Source organism: Brienomyrus brachyistius, chromosome 6, assembly GCF_023856365.1.
Source record: "Brienomyrus brachyistius isolate T26 chromosome 6, BBRACH_0.4, whole genome shotgun sequence".
Lineage (NCBI taxonomy): Eukaryota > Metazoa > Chordata > Actinopteri > Osteoglossiformes > Mormyridae > Brienomyrus > Brienomyrus brachyistius.
This window is the reverse complement of record NC_064538.1, coordinates 15,230,251-15,249,581: the sequence shown is the minus strand read 5'-3', so window position 1 is coordinate 15,249,581 and position 19,331 is coordinate 15,230,251. Positions and strand designations below refer to the sequence as shown.

Sequence of the window (19,331 nt, the reverse complement as noted above, 5' to 3'; positions counted from 1 at the left end):
CCCGCGCTTCCATGTGATTTTATCGTTAATAATATTAATTCAAAGGCTGTTTCATTTTTTAAAACATTTTAGTGGCTTCTGAGCTACAGGAGATCAGCATTCTGCTTTTAATTTGTAACCCTGTTTAATGTGTGTGATCTTTCTGCTGACTATGTTGAGCACAGAGTGATACAGGCTGGAATGCATTTCTACGGGCAGGTCGTCTGTTTTGTAATAACTCCCTAGAAGTGACATTTTATCAAGTCACGAGTCACTTGTTCATCAATGAGCATCGCTGTGTTGGGTTTACTGTCCATCCCGCCCAGCATCACGACACAAGCTCTGAATGGAGGCTCTACATACACTGAGACTCTCTCTGCTACAAGCACAGACACTGGCCCCATGCTGTAGATGCATGACAGCATGTGCCGTGCTTGTGCTCCGTGCCACTTCTTGGTCTGTGTTCAGTCATGTCACGCTTATCTCTGCCCCCCCCCCCCCCCCCCCCCATCCCTCTTTCAGGCCGGGCGAAGAATCGCAGGCAGAGCATGCTGTTTTAGCCCCCTGCGGCTGGACTGTCGGAATGGAGTTCCGACTTGTTGCCCCAAAACATACAGAGGAAGAAGCAAAAAGAATTGTGAAGAAAATAAAGCACATGGAAGCTAAAAGAAGAATAAGGCAAAAATAAACTGTTGATGCTGCTGTCATGCTGGAACTGGGAATATTTTATACAGTTTCAAATAATTTTACATTTTTCTTTTTCCTAAGACTAGCATTGTTCATTTGCCTAACTTTAAGGGGCTGTCACCCCAAGTAATTTAAAGTAGCAAAGGAAGGTGGCTGCTGTTCTCGGCTGAGATGCCACCCTCCACCTCGGCTGTAGACTTTCTTTTTCATTGTGCATCCTGACATCCCGCCGTCTCTGACCGCTGGAACGTACGGTGACCGGCAGACGGTGCAGGGTGAGGTTTTGTTTCAGCGTGTCACTAGCAACATGCAGCCAGAGTGAACAGTTTAATCGCATAAAATATTAACCGTCAATGGGACAGACTGCATATAAACCACACACTACCCACCTAGGTCAGTATAAGCAATGCAGCTGCACAGCTCAGGGCAGATGATCTCTGCAGGCTCCCTGACAGCAGCTGTGTAACAGGGCCCAGCAGTGCAAAGCTCTGCCTGACCTAAGAGGCTTCCTCCTTTGCATCAGATAGGGCTCCAACATCCTATAAAGTAAATTTATCCCAAACCTCAAAGACCTTTGAACATTATACCTTCACTCAGACTTAATGAATTCTCTCATTAACCTAAAGCAATTACTGCAGCAGAGAATAGTTTACTTCTGACTCAGGTTTGCTATCTGTTCATCCTCGTCTATACGTCATTGCACACAAACTTTTATAATTTGTTATAAAATTATACTGTTTCTTTTTGACGTTTTTTGCTACGATACTGTATTTCTGGATTTCATTCCCTTTCCCCTATGTTCTGGAAATGCAGCTGTGTGTGGCAGTTAATATCCCTTGTGAGACACGCTACTTGGCGTGAGAGTCTGTAAAAACACACAGTAAACCTGTCCGTAAGGCCTTTGCATGCTCCCTCAATGACCTGTGAACCACATCAGGGCTTCTGTACCAGTAACAGCAAGACAGACTCAGTCACCACAGGGCAGGCTTGTGGAATTCAAACAACATTAAACTCTTAACAAAGTGTTGTTTTCTTAGTTGTTTTTAAAATACCACATAATTGCTGTTATAATTTAGTCATTACATAAAATGTAATATATCCCAGCATTGTCTCCTTTGAGTTACTTAATTTGTCTGTGAAAACAGTGGATTCTGGAAGCTGGAGTGGTCCACAGTGGGCTTTGTAAGCCGATCATGAAAATATTGTATATAGGAGAATATTTCTGCGAGTGACTGACAACACAGATTAAAAGTTTAAATCATAATCTTATTTATATTTGTTTGCATTAAGCGGCAGGTACAGGGTAATCTCTAACCACTTTGACTGGAGTAACAAGACTGATTTGTCAGATGGGGGTTTGGCTGACTGTGCAGTGATCCTGGCCCCCCCTGTCTCCCTGTGCATGGAACTCTCATCTTTTGCCTTTGACCACCGCCTCCCTTTTTCTGTCACTATAGGTGACAGAGACGTGGTCATTCACGCTCAGAGAAATTTAGAACTGTTCTTAAAATTGATTGCCAACAGATTTTAGACTAATTAAATTAATGGTCATTTAGAACACAGATACTTTATTCATGTCTGTGGGGAAATTCTCTTTTCACCTACCCCATCTTCTCAATGAGAGACACACAGGTGAGAGCAAGCTTGGGGGTTACAGCACCGGTACAGCTGGGGGTTAAGGGCCTTGCTATTGGGTCCATGGACACGTGATTGGTTTGCCAAGGCTGGGGCTCAAACCAGCAACCTTTGGGTCACCAGCACAACGGCTAAACCCACTGTGCCTGTAATCAGAAGGTATCTGCTAGTCTAGAGTCTGCTCTTAAATCTAATCCTAAATTAAATATGAGTTTTTTGATTAAAATCAAGTCAGTCTTGGAATATACCTTACTAATGTTGGTCTGATCCATTAATTGAATTGTGTTCTGTTCTGTTGCTGAGAATATTTATGTTAATAAACAGGATTTATTCATGAGGCTGTAGATTGTCTCGTAGGCATAATGTCACACACATGTACTTAACTGCCGATCCTGACATGTTTTCCCACAGTAGTTCATATTTTATAACAGACACGAGTCAATATTTTTTTTAAATCACTAAGAAATAGAAGTAAAATTATCGTTTCCTGGTATGTGTGAAGTTTATCAACTAAATGGCTAAATCAGATTTCTGATTTTCCTTAAATTATGTCTTTTTCTGTTTATTCACAAATTATGTGCATGTTAATTTGTAATTCTTGTTGCCTAGTAGAAAAATATTTAAACTACTGAAGTACTTAGGTAAATATTAAAATGTAGCAATATAAAAAAGAGATGTACAAATGAGAACTGGGATGGATTCACACCACTGGTGTGTCCCTGGGGATCTGGCCTGCCACACAAATCCCAGGCACCAGTGACATGCAGCCCCTCCAACTGGGCCCTTTCCCGCCCCCCCGGGGCCCAGCCACATGAAGACTCTGACACGTTAATCCCAGAAGAAGAGCTTTAACCGGCAAAAAGGTATATCCTCACCAAAACGTTTTTATTGAGAATGATACTATATGTTGTACCTTATGAAAAATTTCAGACCACTTTTAACATTTTAATTGTACTCATGTATAGCAGCAAGTTTAGTGAAGTTGGTGAATACTGAATTTTCTGGTATGTGTGCAGTTATAATGAAAACATACACCTGTGTATGGAGTTTCTCATTCAGAAAAGGAACAGGTATTTATTCAGATGAGGCTTGCAGTCTTTCCCTAACCCTAACCCTCAGCCGGAACCAGGGGGACAGAAGGCGAGCCAAGGAGCAGAGCGGGAAGGACCTGACCCCGGCACAGGTGCCCTTTCCCTTTCCAGGAGAGAGAGGTGGGGATCCGGCCGGGATCTGCCATGCTGGGGTGGTGGTGGAGGAGTCACTGGGGAAGTCAGGGTGATCCCCCGAGGGGTGTTGGAGTTAGACTCCACCGAGTCCGTTGATGAGGAAAAGATGCATTCGTGAGGCAAAGGATGGTTGTAAGTCAGCTCTCTTTATTTGTTGTACAGATCGATCCGGGAGCCACTCTCAGATGCACAAAAGTACACACCAAGGGAAGCTCAGCTCCCTGTTGTCTGTGTCTAGCTTTTATACCCCGTTTAGGGCGTCTACTGTTCTTGTTGGTATCTTTCCATTGCTGGCGTTAGTCCCCACACCCGTTCCCTTTTATCTTATCTTGTTATGTTGCAATTTAGCAGCGTCAGCGACCCCCTCCCTTGTTATGTCCCCGCAGGTCAAGCGTAAGCTTAATGTCACCACGACCCTGTCAATGTACCTTCTGCTTTCCGGAATTGACTTACACTACGAGGAGGGCTGGAGCCCCCCTTCTCTTCCTGCCTGTGTTCCAGTTTTTTCCCCTTTCTCAGTGTGACAAAGTTTAGCACGCAACCTAGCCCCCCTTCAGGGGTACCATTCGAGCACCTCCATCTCCACAAAGGGAGGACAAGTGATGGTCTGACAGTTGGGGACCTCCTCGGGGACGGGGACGGGGACCGGGGGCACGGGAGCTGGGTCTGGGGGGATCAGGGACGTCCTCGGGGATGGGATCTGGGGGTACAGGAACTGGAACCTCGGGGGGCAGTGCATAAACTGCCAGAAGGTCAGGAACAACGGGGCTCGGCGCTGGAAGGTCAGGAACCACCGGAAGGTCAGGAACCACCGGAAGGTCAGGAACCACCGGAAGGTCAGGAACCACGGGCGGCGGGGCTGGGGATTGCGCCTTGGCAACAGGTGTCGCCCGTTTAGGGATCTGGTTACTCAAATGCAGACTGAAATACACAGGACTAATTAACAGCAACAAGAAACAGCTGGTAAATATGAGGATTCCACACAGGGTAGGTGAGGGGGCGTGGCGTACGGGAGGATCGGACAAGCGGGGCATGACATGAAATACACCTCACCTGTAGTAACCATCTCCATGAGACTTTGCTTTTCTCATTGCTGTAATCACTGTTGGGTGCAACATTGTCATTATTTTTCATCCTTACTAAACAAGGATACACTTTTGTTTAGTCTGAAGTGAAATGCTTTTTATATTTTCGTTTCTTGGGGCACTCTCCCTCTGCCATGATGCTCCACTGAACTGATGAGTTAACCCTCTGGGGTGTAGGGGCAGGGAACACACTCTCACTGACTGGGGCATGGTCACACATTTCATTGAATATCAAAAACTTAATTCATGGCAAATAAATTATTTATTTGTTTTGGCATTACACTCATTTTATTCTTAGTGTACTTTGTAAATATGTCAGATTTTTTGTTTGTAATTTGACGTCAAAGTATAGACATATAGAAAAATGCAGTTTGGAACACTTGCAGAAACATGGTAAAAGTACATAGTAAGCAATGGTGGAAGTTTGTTTTGATCCCAGATATCGGATCACCAAAGTCTTGGCTACATGAAAATAACTAAATGGTGTAGTTACAACATTCATTTGGATAAATAAGACAAACCTAACTCATGCCACTATTTCTGGGCTCTTTTCAATGAATATGTAGCATCTCTCACCTTTTATGGCGCTGATGGGGATGTATCTGGATCACGTTTCACTGTTGCATCGTTCCATGCGAATGTCATTTGAATATGTGGAAATGCGGCTATTTATAATGCGAATAGCGATCTTCAGGTGAGGGGAGGAGGGTTGAGCTGCAGACGCCTGTGCAGTGGAGCTCCACCTGAAACACGTGATCTCAACTCTGTGTTACAGCGAATAAACTCTAACCCTAACCGGAGCTCCACTTTACGTCCTTAAAGATCACGTCCTTTGAATGCGGGGTCAACCCTGCCCATGCCACACCAGAGTAGTTTAGCAATGTGAGTCAAACTTCATTTAAATGAACTCTGCCAATCTGCTGCACTACCGGAAATGAATTTTGTGCTTGTTGCGCTGAGTGAGTCGAATATTTTTTCATGCTGGCATGATTCCACCTTAAGTCAAGTGAGGATGAGAAATAATAAGTAGGCCTGCAACTGAAACAGTAAGATAAAACCTTAAAACACCGATGGTTTACGTTCACTGTCACCCTGTGGTGTTTTAGCACTCTGGCATGCTGATGTCGGGAGCTCATCTTCGCTGGGTAAACTCAAGGATAGCAAATATTTTCACTTTATTTCCTGTTCAATAAAAATTTTATATGATAAGGAAAGAGTAGAAACAGATGTCGCTGTTGAGTGAAATGAATCATTAATCTTGAGTTTTCAAACTGCTGTTTCATACTGAGAGCTGTTTAAAATGAGACCATGATCTAAAGTATGTGGAATTTAAGTTAAACACATGTTTTTGGGCTTTGGGTGGAAACACACATAAGCACAGGAAGAGCATGCAGACTCCTAATGCACAAATCCACAGATAGGAATCAGGTCAACAACCTTGGAGGGATGATTGCATACAGTTGATCTGGTGGCCACCCTTTCTACAGCACATATTTTGAAATGCGTGTGAAAAATCTGAATTTCAACATAGTTCACCATTGTGTTTTTACTCAATGAGTACAATCTACTACAAAATTCTTACAAGCATCTTTAAGTCTGAATTTTTATATTATTGGCAAACGGCTGTGCAAAAATTGAAGATTTTGTTTTAGTTAAACCGATATCCTTTCATTGTATATGTTCATATATACAAGACTGAAGACTGACTGCTCTGTGATAATTTCAAGCTCTGGGCACCTACACATTGCCCCCGTTTATTATTATTATTAGTAGTAGTTGTAGTAGTAATAGCAGTACTGTGACCATATTTACAGCGGACTTCAGTTCCGTTTCATTTTTCTGTTCAAACGGGGAGTTTGTTAGCGCCCTCGGGATACAAGTCAGGGTGAGCACATGAACAAACACGATCCGACAGGAAAACTACGAGAACCCAAACATAGTTTCCAATCTCTCTTGCTCCAGTCCTTCCAAAAAGGACTGCTTTAAATATATAGCAAATATATAGCAAGTCTAGGGAGCACCGTGTAACCTGCATTGCCAAAAAATAAAATGCGGGAAAAGAATCTGTTACTAGTAATGCTTTTGTGTAAACGCGGAACAAGTTCGTCTCATCAAAACCAAATGTGTGTAGTTAACAAGACAAAGGCTGAGGAGAGTTGTGGGTGGGTGAAACGAGAAAAATACATGCAAAGTAATACAAACAAATTGACAGGTAAAGAAGTGAATGCTTAAATAAATGACAAAATTCATGTTTACAAAACTGACATAAGCCTACAGGAACTAAATGCCCAAGAAAACAGTAATGACAACTCTCGTTGGATTATAAAAGAATAAATGAAACATGAACATGTAGTTAAAAATATATAATATTTTATCATATATATATATGATTTTTCCTGTTTTGTTTATTCTTATATTGGTAACTGAAATACGGATTCAATCGTACAGACACAACAATAAATTTAATACCTGAAAAAAACAAGAGTATAAAACACCGAAGCGCTCTGTTTTTCTGTTTACCAACACCGGAGTGGCATATGGTAAGAAAAGGTAATTTATTGTCGGGTTTAGATGCAATGAACTTCCCACAGACATTCCGAAGATCCTGAAACACCCTACGGTTCTCCAGAATCGTAAACAAGCAGGGAGGAGCGCAAATAGAAGCTCTTGCTCGTATATAAATACACAAACCAAACTAATTAAACTAAAGACGTTATTGGACAGCACGGGTGTCTCCGGTTGTATCAGACTACAAGGTATGTTCATTTACAAATTGTTCTTAAATTATATACAGCCGCCTTCTATTTATTGAATTAACCGTGTTATACAATTCCGGGTTTCGCCATCAGTACTGTAATTTCCTTAAATATGATAAATAAGGGCTAGTACTCACCATTTCTCAGCAGGACATAAGTGCGGTTGTTCAGATTTTGGGTATGTAACGTTAAACTAAACTTAAGTTTTCCTGGATACTAGATATCACAGGTTGCAAGTTTTTCACCCCGTAGACTTGTTTGTTTATTAAAGAAAATCGCATCTGTGTTAAATTATGGACACATGTTGGAGAAATTAGGATGCCTAGGAGTCTAAGTAATGCATACTTTTTGCTGATTTTATTTAGTTTTTTTTAGTAGTCTCATGTTTGATAATCTTGGAAAGTACCGCAGCTATCTAACAGGATAACCAGGAACTGATAGACACCGAATATTTCAGTCTGGTCTGCTATTCATTTTAATTATTAACAGAGGTTAGTGTATGGAAGATTATAAGCACAAAAATTCAAATGGCAATTCATTTTGCAATTGTCAATTCAATATTCAACCAGAGCATGCATTTGTCATTTCAATATTTAATCTGTGCATGTAATTTGAAAATACATTTTGCAATCGGCAATTCAATGTGCAAAGTGCTTATGCAATCCTTAATTCATTTCATAATGTTTTGAATAAAAAATAGAATGACAATTCACTGAATTGCATTTCGTTTTGCCATGGGCTTTTTGCCTCTTTATTCAAATGGCAATGGCATCCCCGGGAATTGCATTGCATGTTGGGGAGAAAACTCAATTTGCAATTCCCAACTGTCAGATCGCTCATCAAGGTGGACCTTCATTAACGACGTCACTTCCTTGTTTAGGGCCTCGCTACCATTGATTTGTTCGTTTAGTTAGAATGAGTAATGGCGGCAGAAGAGCTTGCAGCAAATATTTCTGCCTTAGCAGATGACATGGAAATTAATCGGGTATCAGCAGTAGATGCGTTTGATAGGTTGTTTGTGTTGTCACAGAGGGTAACCAACTGCGTGACTTGATGTAACGCCTGAGCTACATTAGTTTGCACCCTTCTCGTATCAAGTCCAGTTAAGATTGTAAGTTCCTCTACCCTCTGTGACAACACAAACAACCTATCAAACGCATCTACTGCTGATACCCGATTAATTTCCATGTCATCTGCTAAGACAGAAATATTTACTGCAAGCTCTTCTGCCGCCATTACTCATTCTAACTTTTTTTTTTTTACGTTTTAAAGAACTTTATTTAGAGCAAAACAATTACAAACTCAAACAAACAGTTACTTATAAAAGTCTACATAACAATATATCACACCTCCTGTGGTAAAAGCATGTTATTGCAATGATATAATCAGCATGTTACAATCAAATAAGGAAAAGTGCAACTAGTTATAATTATTACAAATAATAAAAATAATAAATAATAATAAAAAAATTAAAAAAAATAATAAAGAAGATAAAGGGGGTTTACTCATTCTAACTAAACGAACAAATGCGTTGAATGGTAGCGAGGCCCTAAACAAGGAAGTGACGTCGTTAATGAAGGTCCACCTTGATGAGCGGTCTGACAGTTGGGAATTGCAAATTGAGTTTTCTCCCCAACATGCAATGCAATTCCCGGGGACGCCATTGCCATTTGAATAAAGAGGCAAAAAGCCCATGGCAAAACGAAATGCAATTCAGTGAATTGTCATTCTATTTTTTATTCAAAACATTATGAAATGAATTAAGGATTGCATAAGCACTTTGCACATTGAATTGCCGATTGCAAAATGTATTTTCAAATTACATGCACAGATTAAATATTGAAATGACAAATGCATGCTCTGATTGAATATTGAATTGACAATTGCCAAATGAATTGCCATTTGAATAAAGAGGCAAAAAGCCCATGGCAAAACGAAATGCAATTCAGTGAATTGTCATTCTATTTTTTATTCAAAACATTATGAAATGAATTAAGGATTGCATAAGCACTTTGCACATTGAATTGCCGATTGCAAAATGTATTTTCAAATTACATGCACAGATTAAATATTGAAATGACAAATGCATGCTCTGATTGAATATTGAATTGACAATTGCCAAATGAATTGCCATTTGAATAAAGAGGCAAAAAGCCCATGGCAAAACGAAATGCAATTCAGTGAATTGTCATTCTATTTTTTATTCAAAACATTATGAAATGAATTAAGGATTGCATAAGCACTTTGCACATTGAATTGCCGATTGCAAAATGTATTTTCAAATTACATGCACAGATTAAATATTGAAATGACAAATGCATGCTCTGGTTGAATATTGAATTGACAATTGCAAAATGAATTGCCATTTGAATTTTTGTGCTTATAATCTTCCATAGTTAGTGTACCAGCTATGTTTGATTTAAATAAAACTGCTTTGTATTACAGGATAGATGTGCGGACTGAAATATCCATTCTTTCGATTTGAATGTTACGTTGAACAATGGTGAAAATGTGAGTATGGATTTTAACGTTAAAATATCGATTGTGGGGGAGAAAGGGGAAGACTTTCAGGTCCAGGCTAGGGGTGTGCTGATCAAAACTGAAATATCAATTATTTTGATTTGGGCTGCGTTTCCCGAAAGCTTCGTGACGCTAAGTAGTTCGTTACATAGAACTTAAAATCAGTCATTAATTAGCGAGTGTTTCTTGAATCCCTTAATTCTAACTAAAATAGTTCGTAATCTTGCTCGTAAATTTACATGTGCTCCGACTCAGTCGTTATACTTTCCATGTCGTTCTTTATTTGAACTTTCGCCTGCTGTCCTGTCACAGAGCTATAGAGATCGACCAAAAATAAATCACAAAATCACGCATTAATGCATGATCAGAAATTAGAAAAGCTTTGATTTTTTTAGCTGTGAATTCTGGGAATGTGCAACATCACATCTCCTCACATTGTTTACAGCCAGGAATTAATATTACAGTTCTTTAATAAAAAATCTTGCATTGAAAGAAATAATGTATTATGATTTTCATATTAATGCTTTGCATTGACTTCCGTAGCTGTTGTCTTTTTTCCACTTCATCTTTAGGAATAAGTTCTCTGTGTTTCATTTCGCAAAATGTCCACAACTAAATACTCCATGGCCTGATTGAGAAAAATGATAATTTGTCTTAATCAGTTAGAAATGCAGCATTCAGTCAATGATGAATTTAACTTACCTTTCTATGGACTGATTCATTTTATTTGTAATCCACATTTGTCAGTGCATGCGGACACATAGTGAGCTGCATCTTCTTTTGGTATTAAACTTCTTCTACTGCTCGGCTTCCCTGCTACAACCATAGGGCTGCTTTCCTTTACAAAGCATTGATGAGATAAGATGAGAACCCTTTATTGCTGTTGCAATACACGATGTCACTAGTCACAAGTACCAGCGAAAAAACTGGCCATCAACCCGACCATACATACACACAAACATCACAGTAGGGGGTAGACAGGTCGGGAGACAGGGGCAAACAGAGAGAAGAAAAGAAACAGAATAACATGAGGAGAGAGGAGGAGAATAAAAAAACAGCCCCCAGACTGTACTCCAGTGGGGAGGACATTGTGGGAACCGAAAAAAACACCTCAGCAACATAAGCACATGGTCACTACACCTTACAACATAAAATGACACAACTTGCAACGGGTGAGGGAAAAGGGGTGGTGGAGGTAGTCCAGCACAGACAAACAGCCATCCGGTCCTGCAGGCATGAGGGGCGCTGGTCAACAGACCCGCCTGTTCACACTGGGGGTATGAAACAGCGAAGGCGTGGGATGGGGGGAGGGTGCGGTGAGTCCTTGGGATTCGGGGAGAGGAATACAAGAGTGTCTCACTGCCTTGTTCTTCCGGGGGATGCTGATTGGGGGGAGCCAAAACCTGATAGGATAGGGTTGTTTGGGTTTCCGGACGAGAAGCTGTAATTTCCAGCTCCCCTAATGTCCACGCTGGTCTCCACCATCCAATAATTTTTGCAAAGCTGTGAGCTTCTCCATGATGTTATTCAATTTGCGATCCATAGTCACAGTGATGTTATCCAGTTTGCGATCAATTGTCACAGTCTGAGTGCTAACAGCTCTGCCCAAATCATTCCGACCAGCCTAGTGGGGTTTTCAGCGGCTGTCACCGTTTTCTTCAATCTTCGATAAACCAGGGCAATGCCTAATCCAATCAGCATAATACCTGTAATCGTGGTTCCAAATAGGTAGATGTCTTCAATGTCCTCCACTGAAAGAGCTGCCATTGGTTGGTTTATCATCTGATATGGACATGAACCAGACCATTATAGACGACTGCTATACTACAAAGTTAAGCCAGTTCAAATGTCAAGTGCTGGTGCATTTTTAGAATTCTCATTTTCCGAGTCAACATTTGATATGTAATGATAAATAAAGATAGGAACTAGCCTTTGCGGATTGGGAAAAAATGGTGGGAAATATTTGTGAAAACTCTGGATGTCTTCTCTGTACAGTCCTCCCCCTGTATCAGTGGGTATACACTCTAAGACCTACTGCAGATAATAGTGAACCATCCACGGACCCCATGCACAACGTGACTGTCGTGTACGTGCATCTGGTGAATGTTAACACATACACTGCAATAATGCAGCACCGACTGTGATCAGCAAGAAGTAGAGGTGGACTGGAAGAGTTCTGCAGGGAAGCCTGGGTGTGGGGACAAAGGGAGTCATGCGCTGGGCGCGACTGGGCTGATGGATTTCATCATGTTACAGTCTGTACTCACTTGCCACACTGTTTGAAACTTATGAACTATTTATTTGTGAAATTTTCCCATTTTTTTCAGACCCTGGTAAACTGCAGATTACTGAAACTGCAGTTAGTGAAACCAAGAATACGGGGGTCTTCATTGTACTGGTATTCATCTGGGTGAGAACAGTATTGTTGTCAGAATTGTCAGTGCTCCATAGTAAGCATAAACATGTTCATTGCCCCAGAACAGACCTGGCACAGTTAATGGAAATAATTATGGGCAAAGTTCATCCATTAGAAAGACATCATGTTTCCACATGAGACCACAAGTGGGCAACACATCTGCTGAGTGTTTTTTTCAGCTTACTTGAATAAATTACATCAGTCAATTTAGGATTAACATGTTATTCTTTTAAAAGTTCTTTTATATAATTCAGCATGTTTCTTCCATATCCCTGTAGGATAAGAGCTTCACTTTGGATATATCTATTATTAACATCTAAACTTAAAGAAAATGGATGCCAAAGCTATTTACAATATGCTGGTCCAGAAGATCAACAAATTCAGTTTTGGTGGCACTAGTGTGCCATGCCAACTGCGGCTGACGAGTGACATGGCTGTGCCGGTGGCTGTGGGTCCTTCAGGCCACGTCCTTATTGCGGCTTCCCCGTATGGCAAGGGTCGGATTGTTGTGATGGCTCATGAGGCATACATGGAAGAACCGGAATTTGGTCAGTTTCTTCAGAATGCTGTTTCCTGGCTTCAACCCCAGCCAGATTCTTGGGTTGGTGTACGTAAGCTAAATCTCCTTACTGAGCATTTATCCAAGAAAGGATTCAATGTCAAGTCTTTAGCTAAATTTGATGGTTCTGTGGGCGTCTTCTGCTGCGATGCCTACCATGATAATGAAGCAGCAGAGATGGTGGAGTTCTTAAAGGGGGGTGGTGGGCTCCTTATTGGCGGTCAGGCATGGCATTGGTCTTACAGTCACAAGGAGCAGGATCTTCAGTCATTTCCTGGAAATAAAATAACCAGAGTTGCTGGGATCTCATTCACCGCCGCTTATGGGGAAAAGGGCTCCTTTCCTGTTCTTCAGAAAATACCACTGCAACCCATTTTTACTCCGTAAGTTGTTACATTGTTTATGTAAATTAAATCGTGAAATGGAATTTTATGGTAACTTGGGTTAAAATTTTATAAAAATGTATTTTATGTTGTAGGAATTGCAAGGATAATGGAGAAGCTCTGAAAATTCTCCTGGATGGATTAACTCAATTTGACCTGCAAAACTCCAGTGTACCCTCATCTCTGCTGGTCCATGGCCTCCTGGCATTCTCCATTGCCCAGGATGAGACGGGAGAAGTGTTTTTGGCTGCATCTCATTATGGGGGTGGTAGGGTAGTGGTGATACCCCATGAAGGTTACCTCGACCAACCTGCCATGCAAACCTTCATCCTTAATGTCATCCATTGGCTAGACGCAGGGAGGAATCAACAAATCTTGGTGAACCCAGAAATAAAACATTTGCATAAAATGCTCTCAATCCACAATATTAACAGCAAAGTCTCTAATCTCAATGCTACAGCAGGTGTCTACTGCTGCTCCTCTTACAGTGATGCTCAAGCTGAGGAGATCCACTGCTTTGTGTCTGAGGGTGGTGGGCTGTTGATGGCAGGTCAAGCATGGTGGTGGTCCTACAATAACCCTGGACAAGACCCAACTGCAGGGTACCCTGGGAACAGAATCCTCAATCGATTTGGGATCAGCATACTACAGCACACTGTTGAGCAGAAACTCTACAAGGCTCCCAGTGTTGACAAAGCTTTGAAGTGTCCTCACTTCCGCAAAGAGCTCTCTGAAATGATAAGTCATGTGAAGGACCATAGATCTCTGCAGGATTTCAAGTCATCAATGAGTCATTTCTCTAGAAAGTGCACTTCCTTCCTAAAAATGAAGGCTCATTACAGTCCCATGTACACCGGGGTTTTGGAGGAGTTAACCTCCGTTGTCACAGGGAGCAGTGTTCTCAAAGTTAGTCCAGAGTTTCCCGTGAAAAGTGAGACAGAAAAGCTCATACTGCATCTTGCTGATACCATATATGAGCTGAATCCAGGACAACTGACCACAAGCATTCTGAGACCGTATGTTTCCACTCCTATTACAACCATTACCATTGATGGCAGCAATAAAGGTGAGGTATTCAGACATCCTGAGATTCCTTGAAACAAGCATTTTTAGTGAAGTAAGTTTCATTATGGTGAAATCTTATGTCCGTTTCCTTAAGGTGAAGAATCATGGAGAAGCACTGGCCTTTATGTGTCTCCCGGGACGCAAGTGACAATTTGTGTCCCACCGGGTGTCTCTGGGAAAGGCCTGCAAGTCAGTGTCATTATTAACATTTAACATTTTCTTTCAACTGCTTCATGTCCCAGTACACATTAGCATAATAGCATGGACTGCTGTCAGAGTCTGTTTCTGACCTCTGTCTGTCCTCCTCTTTTGCTGTGATGTACAGGTGCAAATCGGCTGCCACACTGATGACCTGAGTCACCTTAACGAGCTGAAACGGGCACCAGTGGCCACTAGGCGCTTCCCAGTTAAATCAGAGAGGGTGAATGTGTCCAGTCTCTGGGGAGGACTCCTGTACCTCATCGTACCTCCAAAGAGTCAGCTTGGCAGCTTGCACATCGTTGTGGAGAATGCAGTCAAGGCCCCCTACTTCAAACTGGGTATGCAATAGCTACATCTCATGAAAACCCAAGAAAATCACTCGTGTAGCATAGTTTTATAGTATGAGATAAAGCTATTTAACCATTATAGTTGCGATAGTGGCTTATATCTCTAATCAAGATATATATTCATGGAGCAGTACATGAGTGAAATGTGTAATTGTAGGGTTGGGAAGTTTCTTTTGACTAAAGGGTCTTCTGTTTAGCCAAAACAGAATGTGTCACACTGCTGGTTACTGATTTGAAGTTATTGGTTTAAATTCTATGGTTGCCAGAGCAGTCATATTAATGTTTGGCCCCAGAGCAAGGCCCTTAACCCCAAAAGCTCCCAGATGACCGTACACTCTTACCACAAGATTTGCTTTTACCTTAATATGTCTGTGTGTATTATAGTAACACGATGGGATAAAATAATAAAAAAAAATGTTATATTTGCTGCTTGTACAATGATAATAGTCAACTTTTTTTATTAAGATCATTTCTATGAAAATTGTTTCAACTGGATCCTATTGGCTTCCTTGTAGGACTGAGCACAGTTTCCAGCTGGCAGTCCGGTGGACGCTCTAATCCTGCCCCATGGGCAGAGCTGGAGGCTGACAGCATCATCTTGACGGTGCCTTCAAGTGATGTGCGGCACCTGGACGACCCCACACCCTTACTGACCCTCTGGACCAGCATCATGGAGGGCATCTCCAAACTGGCTGCTGGCCCCTCCCCTTTTCCACGCCCCGAGCGTATCGTCGCAGATGTTCAGATATCTGCAGGTAAACATCGCTTACTGGAATTATTAGCGTATTGTGTATTTTTGGCATAATATGCGAGGGTTCTCCCAGTTCCTCTCTAGTCGGACATTGCCATGGTAAGGATCGTAGAATAAGAACAGGAGAAGTGCTAACTGGGAAATCAGATTTTTTAATTACTTTTTACTAAGGAGTAATAAGTGATTGTTTCATGTGAAAATTAAGCGTGTGTTCAGAGAGCCATGATGATATTCAGATGCATGGGGGGCAGCTGGACACACAACAGTGCAATAAGAGACAAGAGTGCCAGACAAAAGTTTACTCAGTGTCTGCTCTAACATCATAGTCAAGCCACTAAAGTATTGTTTTCTGGAGGCTGAGAATATAAGGTTATGCCTTCTAACAGGCGGTTTAAGCATATATAGTTGATACTAAACAGGTTTAAGAAGTTATTCAACACAATCAGTCATTCCAAGACGGCAGCAAATAACATAAGTCATTGGGCTTGTCTAATCCCATGGTGATGTGTATGTGGGGATTTATGTTCTCTTTTCTGTGGAAATTTCACACAGTGGATGATTAAATAAGTGAATAGAGGAACTGAAATAAAGTTCTGCAATCTCTAAAAACTGGAAGTGTTTCCACAATTTTCACTGCTAGTGTACATTGTGAAACTATCATTTCATGTTTTTTTTCCCCAATAGGATGGATGCATTCTGGGTACCCTGTTATGCTTCATCTGAAATCTGTGAGGGAAATAGCCCAGGTTGAGTACATGAGATCTGAAGGTATGTGGGGTCCCATCCATGAACTGGGACACAACCAGCAGAGGGATATGTGGGAATTCCCTCCACATACCACAGAAGCCACCTGTAACCTGTGGTCTGTCTACATTCATGAGACAGTACTAAACATTCCCAGACACAAAGCACATCCTGCTCTCAAGCCAGAAGCTCGTAAAGTGACGATAAAACAGTACGTTGTGAGTGGAGCAAACTTAAAAGACTGGACGACCTGGACATGTTTGGAGACCTACTTGCAGGTAGATCTATGATACAATCACTCATGCAGCAATTTGTAAATTGATTTTATCCATGAGTTGTTATTCTTCGTAAAACACAGAGAAAAAACTGTTTGAATTCAATCTTTAAGCTGTCAATGTGGCCTGCCTTGATTATACACTAAATGAAGTGGAAGACCAGAATGGGACATGGTTGTCTCTTGCTTTCCCAGCTTCAGGAAGGCTTTGGTTGGGAAGCTTTCATCCAGCTCTTCTCTGACTATAAGGCGATGCCCCACAGTGAGATGAAGAAGGAGGAGAAGATGAATCTGTGGGCAGAAAAATTTTCTCAGAAGGTGAAGAAAAACCTGGTGCCATTCTTTAAGGCCTGGGGCTGGCCTATTGAGGACCAGGTGGCTAAGAAAGTGTCATCTTTGCCATCCTGGGACAAAAATCCCATGATAGGTTACCTTTAAGTTCTAGTGATCATTCCGTTTTTCATTTAGTGTTTAATGACTCCATATACAGACTCATGTGCCAGACAATGAAGATTATGGAAATCCTGAAGGGCACAACACTCCAGCAAATATGAAAACATCAGCAAATACGTAAACATACCACCGACATTAAAACACGCCAGCAAATAAGAAGAGACCAGCAAATACGTAAACATACCACCGACATTAAAACACGCCAGCAAATAAGAAGAGACCAGCAAATACGTAAACATACCACCAACATTAAAACACCCCAGCAAATAAGAAGAGACCAGCAAATGCAAAAACATGCCGTTACATAAAAGAATATGTCAGCACATAAGAAAACACCGGCAAATACAAAAACACACCAGCAAATAAGAAAACATGCCAGCAAATATGAAAATACACCAGCGAATGGGAAAACACCACTGCCACTTGCGTTACATAGATAGTAGCTACTAAATAAAAATCTTGTCACACAGAATAATGTTTTCACCTTGGACAGCCAAACAATATCATTATCTGATATTACTGTAACCAACTCACTGCTCCACTTGTCTGTTGAGTTTGGATGATACATAGCTACTGATTTGTTTTCCCTGTATTTGCAACAAGTATTTGAACCACAGATATAATGAAAGTGGTAGTGCGCTATAAACAGTGCGATGAAAGAAGTGTGTTCACTGGGTAACTTACTAAATATAGTTTAGGGATGCAACGGATCACAAACCTCACCCTTTGGCTCGTATCATGCTTTTTGAGTCACGGACATTTATTGGAGATAAATTTAACTTTGCTTTTCATTTATTACTCAAACAACTTAACTCAAAGCAAGGAACTTTTAACACATGCCTCTTTAACATGAACACACAACTGTATTGTCTGTGTGTTTTCACTGCAACTCTGCCTCAGGACTTATTTTTCTTGTGATCTTAGCATAGCCGAAATTGTTCAGTTGAAATCACAAGACAAAAGTTGTAATTACAAATGTGAACAGAATTTGTCAAGAGACAGTTTAGGTGATGACTTAGTCATACATTAGAGCTTAGTGTGGCACAACTGATTACTGCTTAGTAATTTGTAAACTCGTGCACCATAGACTACGGTCGAACTTGCGCTTAAAAGGTGAAACCCAATGCAGAAACCTTGTAAGTCTCCATATCCATGTATAAAGACTGTTCAGGCCTGTCAGGAGGAAATATTCAATCCTGTATGGTACTTTACCTCTGCAAATGTTAAATATAAAAGCGGGAGACAAAGAGGTTCAAGTGAACAAACTAGTGAGAATAGGCCGTGTCTTTAATGTCAGTCTGCTGTTCCATTTGACTGACAATTTTCTGGAACTTGAGCAGCAAGGACTGAAGAATAATGACCACTTAATTTGTGGTGTCAGTTGGAAGTTTGTTTCATATTGTGCCTTTTAAATAAGAGTCAGTGATCTTTAATCACGATCCATCACGATTTAATCAGATCTTTTAAATGCATCATAATAACTATAAGTGAAATTCTTGTGCTTTGAACACAGTTAAAAAAAAAGCAACTGCGGCAGGGACTGTTTAGACCTCACTGAAAGTGATGACATGTAAACTATAGAAGTAGGTGCTTGCATCAAACAGTGTGGGACAGATAATATTATGAAGAGTGAAAATGAATAGAATAGGGAGACATCAAGCTCTGACACTTCACTGTCATCCACTGTGTAGTCTTACATTTATTATTGTAACCATAGAATTGTCTTGTAACCATATCTTTGCATGCTACATTTTGTTTAATAATCATCAAAGTAATACACAGGTTTCTTAATCATGGAATGTTACTGTAAACACAAGTTCCCAGTAATTCAGTACTGTGTGTGCTGTCCCAGTATATTCATTAAAACCCTGTAACAACGAAAAGTACTGCGTGCTAACATATCTGTTGTGGATGAGTGATTTGAGTCATACTTGATTGAACCCTGACTATAATGCACAAGATAAATTCCAACATAAACATAACTAATTTACTGACACGACCAAAATTTTAATCTTGAGCAGCTTCTGTGAATAATAAACAATGACTTTATATTTTTTTAATTACATATTTAATAATTTTATTTTATATATTTTTTCCTGCTACGCTTTGAGAAATAGCCCAGTGGTAATATGTACATTATTCTTCAGTTAGGCTTGATGCCATTTGTATTTCAGTGCCACAGGCTAAATGGATTGTGAGTAGCAGTGGGTTCAGAGAGTCCTGGATCATACAAAAGCAGCCAAAGTTGCT

At 40.8% G+C, this 19,331-nt stretch overlaps 2 protein-coding genes and 1 long non-coding RNA gene across 8 annotated transcripts in view; 2 read left to right on the top strand and 1 right to left on the bottom strand.

The window, feature by feature from the left end:
* LOC125744472 (cyclin-dependent kinase 17-like) overlaps window positions 1–2,639 on the top strand; it is a 39,097-nt gene extending 36,458 nt beyond the window's left edge. For all 5 annotated transcript variants that reach the window (XM_049016320.1, XM_049016321.1, XM_049016318.1 and 2 more), the window contains one exon: window positions 502–2,639. Coding sequence is in view for 1 of the 5 variants with exons in the window: in XM_049016321.1 (XP_048872278.1) it covers window positions 502–539 (38 nt within the window). In the remaining 4 variants the exon portion in view is untranslated. The remainder of the gene's footprint in view (window positions 1–501) is intronic.
* Window positions 2,640–3,653: 1,014 nt separating this feature from the next.
* Window positions 3,654–7,832, bottom strand: LOC125744475 (uncharacterized). The gene is made up of 2 exons (XR_007398395.1): window positions 7,506–7,832; window positions 3,654–4,448 (listed from the first exon to the last, which is right to left on the bottom strand). It is a non-coding gene; the product is annotated as an uncharacterized LOC125744475 (long non-coding RNA).
* On the top strand, window positions 7,211–18,964 carry LOC125744471 (TRPM8 channel-associated factor homolog). 2 transcript variants are annotated; one of them, XM_049016316.1, is made up of 10 exons: window positions 7,211–7,368; window positions 9,814–9,879; window positions 12,216–12,298; window positions 12,583–13,246; window positions 13,342–14,312; window positions 14,406–14,500; window positions 14,637–14,850; window positions 15,375–15,614; window positions 16,295–16,632; window positions 16,824–18,964. In XM_049016316.1, exons 4-10 carry the CDS (start codon window positions 12,636–12,638, stop codon window positions 17,064–17,066), a joined length of 2,712 nt encoding a protein of 903 aa, XP_048872273.1. In that variant the 5' UTR covers window positions 7,211–7,368; window positions 9,814–9,879; window positions 12,216–12,298; window positions 12,583–12,635; the 3' UTR covers window positions 17,067–18,964. The 2 variants fall into 2 exon arrangements, with proteins under 2 accessions (XP_048872273.1, XP_048872274.1); XM_049016317.1 differs by lacking the exon at window positions 7,211–7,368 and adding an exon at window positions 7,435–7,546.
* The last annotated feature ends 367 nt before the right edge of the window (window positions 18,965–19,331 follow it).

Excerpts from the sequence above, each read along its gene's own strand:
- LOC125744471 (XM_049016316.1), top strand. The coding sequence starts at position 12,636 with ATGGATGCCAAAGCTATTTACAATATGCTGGTCCAGAAGATCAACAAA. Across the intron at positions 14,851-15,374 it reads GGCCCCCTACTTCAAACTGG|GACTGAGCACAGTTTCCAGC; the intron begins GTATGCAATAGC and ends GCTTCCTTGTAG. Across the intron at positions 15,615-16,294 it reads AGATGTTCAGATATCTGCAG|GATGGATGCATTCTGGGTAC; the intron begins GTAAACATCGCT and ends TTTCCCCAATAG.